We start from the raw sequence: 8015 nt of genomic DNA on the forward strand, positions 1-8015 counted from the left end.
AAATCAGTTGGAAACTTTAATTAATAAACAGGAACTGCGCTCCACGCTCACATCATTCCACAGCCAGACCCACTGGACCAGCACTCCGACACACTTCCGGTTCGACAGCCTGTAAACCTTTTCCTACCCGCAGCTCTGCTGCCGGAGGCGGAGGTTTCGGGTGTGCGCCGTCATTGGCGGAGACGTGTCGTCACCGCGTCTCGGTCGGACTGTGAGTGGTGGTGGAGGCTGTCAGTCACTCCCAAGCTGCTGCTGAGCCTCCGGAGAGAGGGAGATGTCAGAGGCTGAGCTGCTCCCTCTCTTCAGTAGCATTAGTGGGGTTGAGCAGCCAGCATGGCCACAGCTGCCTCTAGCCCCTACACCCTGCTCAGTTCCAGTCCCATGATCCACCCGGAGAGCCAGGCCATGCAGCCTGCTAGCCCCTACAGAGGACATCAGAAACTGCTCCAGAGTGACTACCTGCAAAGTGTCCAGAACGGGCACTCCCTCGGGCACCAGTGGGCAAGCAACCTGTCGGAGGGGAGCCCCTGGTCGGCCTCCATGGAGCAGCAGGACGTGAAACCGGGCCGAGAAGACCTCCAGCTCGGCATCATCCATCACCGCTCTCCGCACGTAGCGCATCACTCTCCTCATCACAACAACCATGGCAACCACCCGGGAGCCTGGGGTACTCCGGTGTCCCACAACTCCTCGATCACCAGCGGGCAGCAGATCAACATCTACTCCCAGACGGGCTTCACTGTCAACGGCATGCTGGACCACGGGGGACTCACACCTCCACCCAACCCGCAGGGCCAAGGCATGCACCCGGGCCTCAGGGACACACTTAGCCCCGAGCACAGCGACCTCGGCGGACACCACTGCCACGACCACTCCGACGAGGAAACGCCGACTTCGGACGAGCTGGAGCACTTTGCCAAGCAGTTCAAACAGAGGAGAATCAAACTGGGCTTTACGCAGGCGGACGTGGGTTTGGCTCTGGGCACGCTGTACGGTAACGTCTTTTCCCAAACTACTATCTGCAGGTTCGAGGCTTTGCAGCTGAGCTTTAAAAACATGTGCAAACTAAAGCCGCTGCTGAACAAGTGGCTGGAGGAGGCGGACTCGTCCACGGGCAGCTCCAGCAGTATAGACAAGATAGCAGCTCAGGGGAGAAAGAGGAAGAAGAGGACGTCCATCGAAGTGAGCGTGAAGGGAGTTCTCGAGACGCACTTTCTCAAGTGTCCCAAGCCTTCCGCGCAGGAGATCACGTCGCTGGCGGACTCGCTTCAGTTGGAGAAGGAGGTGGTGCGCGTGTGGTTCTGCAACCGGAGGCAGAAGGAGAAGCGCATGACACCGCCCGGAGAGCAGCCGCCCCACGAGGGACCCTATTCTCACAGCGGGAGCGCGGGAGACGCCTCCTCGTGCCATGATCTCTGACCGAAGCACCTGGAGGAATCCCCCCCACGCCCCCCACCCCCTCCGACACACACCTCCACCTCCACCCGGTGCAGACTCTCGAGCGCTCGGACGCGCGGTGGCACCTTGTAGCCCTCCGCACCTGTCCCGGTACAGACTCGCCCGGATGCCTCCAGCACTGAAACAATAACAGAGATACCTGTTCAGCCTTCGTCATTGTTTTTCCTGCCACGAGGGCATTATCCTATAGCGGCATATCAAACATCACATTCCAGATCACCTTTCTTTTTCTATTTTCTTTTTTGGGAGAGCCCGCCACTTTTTTTTCTCTCCATCACGGATATACATACAAAAAATGTGCCTAATAACCTGCCAGCGCCTTTGGTTTGTGCGTGTGTGTGTATGCGTGTGCGTGTGTGTGTCACCGTTTTTAACATCAGCTCGGTAATAACGATAAGATGGGACTGATGGTTTTGTTTTTATTGTTGTTTTCGTGGCTTTCCTCACACACGCCGTGCTCCCGTTGTACCCACGATCGGCGGCGTGGAACCAGTAATAATAACAACAACACCAATAATAACAATAATAATAATAATAATAATAATAATAATAATGTTACTGTTCTTAATTGATTTGTACCAGCACCAGAGGCCATTTTTTACACTCCACCTCACGCTTCCCCCTCGGGCTTTTCCAACGCCTTAGTTCTCCTCATATTTACAGTCATTTACTTTGTAACGTAGAAGATCTGTATTTTTTTTTTTTCTTTTTGTGCATTTGCAACCTTAGGCCCTCATTCCAGCTGTGCAGCCACTCTACATGACTCTTGGAGGACTGTTTTGCTTTCTTTTACTTTTGGCCTGTAGCTTACGAGGGTTGTACGAAGCCACGCGCAGTTGCAGCTCTATTTATTCATTTACTTCTTTTTTTATTTCGATCATCTTCGACCATTTAAACTGTGCGGACTCTGAAAAAGGACACGAAAGAGCCGAGAGTCTAGAAAGCAACGCTATACACCTGCCTATAATTTTAATGTACGTTCACTATCGAAATTTTATAATCTTAAATACTCCTGTTATTTGGTTTATTTCTTAAGTATTTTTTCGAATATTGTACAGTTTTATATATTACCCTTTTGAAGTCATTAATTTAAATAAATGATCTTAGTTATTCACGCACTTGATTAGCAGTGTTTTAAGAGAAAGAAAAAAGCAAACAAACACGCGAAAAATTTAAAAATCAAAAAACAAAGAAAAAAATTATTTTCAATAAGACTGAATGAACTGTTTCGGCGGTTTTATTCCAAATTTCAATGACAGCTCAAGTAATTATTTATTTTCAGTATAAAGCTTGTATTATGTTTTTGAAATAAACTATGTATGTTGTAATAAACCATTTCTTGCTACAACTGCTCACTGTCCGAAGCAGAAGTCAGCTTCTGATTTTTTTTTTTTTTTTTTTTTTAGAAAAGTAAAGACTATTCAGAAGTTGTTTTTTTAAATCACAGCTTCCTCTTATTGTTATGGAAACAAAGCAATAATTTAAATGAATCACAGCACTTTAAAAAAATATTGCTTTTAAAAGCTTGTATATAATGTGGAGCATTCTGTGTGGGAAATGGTTCGAGCTGAGCTTGTGATTAATTCTGCAAAGTCACCAGATCAGTCCCTTAATGCTGCTTTCAAACTCTTATATTTAGGTGAATTATATTGTTAGGCCGCGTAACCTTCACTTGGCCTCAATGTCATGTCAAGAGGCATCTTTTGCCAAATAAATAACAAATAAATAAATAAATCTCTACAACTAACAGCTGTAAAATATCCAGTGGTTCACAGAGACCCTGCACTGCAAACTGAGATGCTTTCTCCTGCAGTTCCACTGAAATGTTATTGTCCGGGCCCTCTGCCCTTCTCAATCAGACATGCGTGATTTATCGCCTGGGCCGCTGGGCCTGACAGCAAAACACAATGACACACATATACTCAGACACACACACACACACAATCAGAAGCAGATGAATCTCATTTCAAAGGCTATGGCTGTGTATAATTGGCCATGCCAGGGCAAAATAAAGCTGTACTCCCCCTTTAGAAAAAAGAAAGAAAAACATCATAATGCCCCAAAATAATTTAGGGATGGTTTTGGAAATAAGTAGATGCATTCAGTACTGCTTAAATGTTTCAAAAATAGATCTGGAGAGGGAAAGTGAAAGAGGGAGAGGGAGGAGAGGAGAAGCGGAAGGGTGCTAGGCCTTGCCTTGAAATGGGGAGCCTGACTGGAATACTAATGTGTCTGAATTTATGCATCTCCTCAGTCTGCAGCCCTGAGAGGGGGGTGGGGGAGACAGAGAGAGAGAGAGGAGAGAGGAGAGGGAGGAGAAGGGGAAAGAAAAGGGTGTGAGGGTGGAGGTGAAGAGGAGGGGGGGGGGGGTAATGTAGAAGAAGAGAAAAGTAAAACCATGGCTGATTGATTCTATCCATCTATTTTAGTCTGAAATAATCCCCAGCTTCTGGGAGGAAGAAAATGACCCTGGAAGGAAGGAAGAACCCAGAAGCCGAGCAAATAAAGCAAAGCAAGCCAAGGTCCACGGCGGCGCTGCGGTATCCTTGAGCCTCTTCCACCTCTCCTTCCCCATGCAAACCCATCCAAATATGTTTTTAAAGAGTAACCAGCACCTCGGCGTGAATAACTTACCAGTTTTAAAAATGACTGACTTGGGGAGATTGTGTAAAGGATATTGAGTAAAGAAGAAGAAGGGGAAAAAGATAACAGGTGCAAGATGAAAGCATACTTCAGAGGTATTGAATGATGAACTTCAGGTAATTATTTAAAAAAAAAAAAAGGAGAAAAAAACGCTTCAGGTTGGCTCGGCTCGGCGCTCTGGCAAATAATTGAGCTTCTGAATCAGATCCTGAGTGACTGAGTGACAATAGAGAGGCAGGAGTGGTGAAGTTGTGCAGTAGCAGTTTTGGAGGATGAGCAGAGTTGTTTACGTGCAGATTATAATGGGAGCAGCTGACTCACACCTTTTCTTTTTTTTCATAATTACATCTCTTCTAACCTTTTGTTCTCTTTTAATCTATTCTCTCTTTCAAAGAATCTGTCTGAAAGTTAAACCATTAAATAAACTGTTTTCCTGTATTTTTAATACTGTTACTTTGCCCATAATCATAATAATATTAATACAATCTGTCAAGCTCAGTGAAACGACTGAAACACGTTGTGATTAAAGTAACTTCAGGTGGTGCAAAGATTCTGGGGAAGGCAGGAAAGAGCAGAAGGGGCTGATATACTGTTTGCAGTAAAACGTTGGAGGTTAAAGCAAGGACACTCAACATCACATTTCTCTTTAATTAGACAGGGCTGCAGTCTATCTGCCATAGCAAGAGCACAGAGAAGAGCCAAACAGCAGCACCACATGAGAGGATGGGAGTAATGAATGTCGGCTGCTCGTCTGCCACGTGGTTCTTTCACTTTTGGACACCAGTCCTGTCTCTTCCTTTAACTTAAAGTGTATAAAATGATCCGCTCTCCTAATGTTTGCTGTGTCTGCTGCGTTACCTATCGTACTGCGTCCTTTCTGCTTAGAACTGGATACCTGCTGTATTCAACCACATGTGACCAGTTCAGCCCCTCATTTTTATTTCTCTTTTTTTCACTTTTGCCTAATCCGAACTGCCTAAGACCTGGCAGGATTTGTATGACAAACATATATTCCTACCAAAACTTTAAAATAAAGTTCAGTAAACATGACCACTATTACGCGGACTAAAGAAATTTAAAAAATGACAACGTTTGATACAGGAATAAAAAGAAGTAAAGCAAATAGTTATTATTATAGTGGATGTTTATGGAAAACGATCCAAAGATTTCCAAGGAGACAAGCAAACTCTTCAATAAAACACACCTTACAGTCTGAGTCTGAGAGGCCTCAGGTGAAGCTAGAGGAAGAAAAGAGGGAAAGATTTGATTCATTCTTCATAAATAAGCTCTGGACTCAGAGCATAAAGAAAAAAAGTTAACTTCCTCTCATGGGAATTGATTTAGTTGTTTTGGAGTCTTGTCTTTATGTTCCTATTTGTTAGCAGCACGTTTCACACTTGTTGCAGGCCGATTATAATGTACACCACAGCATTTTTCAGCCTCTGTAGGATTATAACCTCCTGGTCCTGCAGGAGCACAATGTCTCAGTGAGAGAGAGCAAACTTCACAGCTGCTTTATCGCCGCTGGTGCTGATGCACTGGAGGACAGTCAGCTCTGTATACCTTCCAACTGGACGGTGGAGAGACAGAAGAAAAGCAAGCAGGGTGAGGATGAGGAGGGAGAAAGGGGGCGCATCTGCAAACAGGTGTAAGCTGAAATCAGTTTCACCTCCTCAGCTCTGGTATTGTGACACCAGGGTCGGCTAACTGTTAGGTTGGGTGGGTTTGACTCTTCCAGAAAGGATTGCTCCATCTCTCCTGGCAAAAGCATAAATTTAGTTTTTGTATGTGTGAGTTTTCCAGGTTTCTCACATGAGTGGAGTCACTGATGAAGCCCTTTAAAATCCCAGAATCACTAGTGTGCCCCCCCCCCCCCCCCCCCACACACACACCGGGTCAGTAATTAATAATAAAAATCGTGTCAGTGGAACAGCTGCCTCTGACATCCGGTTGCTCCTCTCTGTCTAGGCTGTGTCATTCATGCCTTTGCAGTCAATTAAAGCTATATTACCGCTGTGCAGTGTGATCCATCAATTAAGCAACATGTGAACACAAAGCGATACAGTACAGCTTGACATTTTCCAGGCTGCACTTTTTTGTTGATGTGACGTTAGGGTGGTCACACGTGGCCCACGATTAAGCTGTACAAAGTGCCAGGTTTATAGGGGAACCCACGAACGTGGAAACACACACACAGAAGAAAGGCCTGTTTGTGGCGCAGTGAGTAAATCACTGTGTCTGATATCTTCATTTGAGACAGGGGGCTGATCACCGCTCGTCCTGCTTGTTCCACATTAACTCATTATCACACGCGCTCACTCCATTAATTCTCCCGCTTTTATTAGCTGCAGGAGCGCGCGCGCGCGAACACGCGCACAGTGGGCCGATGACAGCCACTGCCTCTACCTCATCTGACAGCTAATGGCTTCATTAGGAGCAGCGTGTTAATTGGCTGACTTTAGGGAGACGCTCGTTAATGAGGATAAATAGATTCACACCTGAGCGGGGCGCTACCCAGCCACAGCAGCACTGTGGGAGCCGTGGAAGAGACGCGAGTGTGGGCTGCAGATACGACTGCATCGGTTTGAGTGAGCGGAGAAGAGACCTGTCCCGCTCTCCTCCTTCCTCCCAGCCTAAGCGCGGTGGTGTTTTCATTGCCAGGCAGACTTATTAGCCGAGTGGTTGATTAGCACCAGGAGGCCAAAACAAAGAGCAGTATGTCAAAGCAATTAGCCCCACTGTTTACCTCTTAGCTCCCACGATGACTGCAAAATGCATCTAATCCAGGACAGAGAGAGAAGGAGGGAGTCAGCTCAGACAGTTTCAGGAAAAGGACAACAGCTGGTCCCTGGGCCAAAGTGTGTGTGTGTGTGTGTGTGTGTGTGTGCGCGCGCGCGCGCGCGCATTGTGATGGGAGCAGTCCTCGTGCCTCAATCCATCTGCTTTCCTGCCTAGACCCTCCATCCTCTGCTGTCTGCTCGTGACAGCTCCGACACGCAGACACTCACACGCAGACGCGCGCTTCTCCTTTAACACGCCACTGCTTAGATGAGCTCATATCCTCAGGGGAGCGGGGTGGGGAGGTGGTGCTGGTGGGGTGGGCAGACAAAATGGAAGCAGGCGAGACTGATGATTTACATCAGGGTAGGAGGACACGGATCCAACCTGGGACGCTGCGTGTTCAACGCTTGTGGAAGTTGGCATGTACTGGAAGGTAATACCACCTAGTGGTGGCTAGAACCCGCTGCAGGTCATTGATGTTTGTTGGGGGAGGCAGGGGAACAAAGGGAAGGAGAAGCGGCTCGAGATGCGCAGGTATTTTGGAAAGAACCGGTTCACTCAAGTTCGCAAACGAAAAACTTTTTTTTTTTCTGACACAACTGTTAAAGCTATTTTAGTTGGAACATCATTTAGTTTTCAACAGGACAATGACCCCAAACACACCTCCAGGCTGTGTAAGGGCTATTTGACCAAGAGGGAGAGTGATGGAGTGCCTCCACGGTCACCTGACCTAAACCCAGTCGAGATGGTTTGGGATGAAATGGACCGACAGAAGAGCCAACAAGTGCTCAGCATCTCTGGGAACACCTTCAAGAGTGTTGGAAACCATTGCAGGCGATGAAGAGTGTGCAAAGCAGTAGTGGCTATTTTAAAGAATCTAAAACGTGTTTGGAGTTATTTCAGACGTTTTTGTTTACTACATAATTCCACATGTGCTCATTCATAGTTTTGATGCCTTCAGTGAGAATCTACAACGTAAGTAGTCATGAAAATAAAGAATGAGAAGGTGTGTCCAAACTTTTTGACTGGTAGTGTAGCAGAGGGTGTTGTTAATCAGTTTCAATTACTTTGGTGTCAATAAAATGAACAACAGGTGTAGTAGAGGGGCAACAATGAGACAACCTCCAAAACAG

The 8015-nt window shown here is 46.5% G+C and overlaps 1 protein-coding gene across 1 annotated transcript; it reads left to right on the forward strand.

Moving 5' to 3' along the window:
• The first annotated feature begins 222 nt into the window (after nt 1-222).
• On the forward strand, nt 223-2822 carry LOC308408407 (POU domain, class 3, transcription factor 4-like). The gene has a single exon (XM_080900628.1). The coding sequence runs from the start codon at nt 334-336 to the stop codon at nt 1417-1419; it is 1086 nt and encodes a 361-aa protein (XP_080756754.1). The 5' UTR covers nt 223-333; the 3' UTR covers nt 1420-2822.
• Nucleotides 2823-8015: the final 5193 nt, after the last annotated feature.

Source organism: Rhamphochromis sp. 'chilingali', assembly GCF_963969265.1.
Source record: "Rhamphochromis sp. 'chilingali' genome assembly, chromosome: 13".
Classification (NCBI taxonomy): domain Eukaryota; kingdom Metazoa; phylum Chordata; class Actinopteri; order Cichliformes; family Cichlidae; genus Rhamphochromis; species Rhamphochromis sp. 'chilingali'.

Bases quoted from the DNA above. Each gene is read 5' to 3' on its own strand.
- LOC308408407 (XM_080900628.1), top strand. From the start codon at position 334: ATGGCCACAGCTGCCTCTAGCCCCTACACCCTGCTCAGTTCCAGTCCC.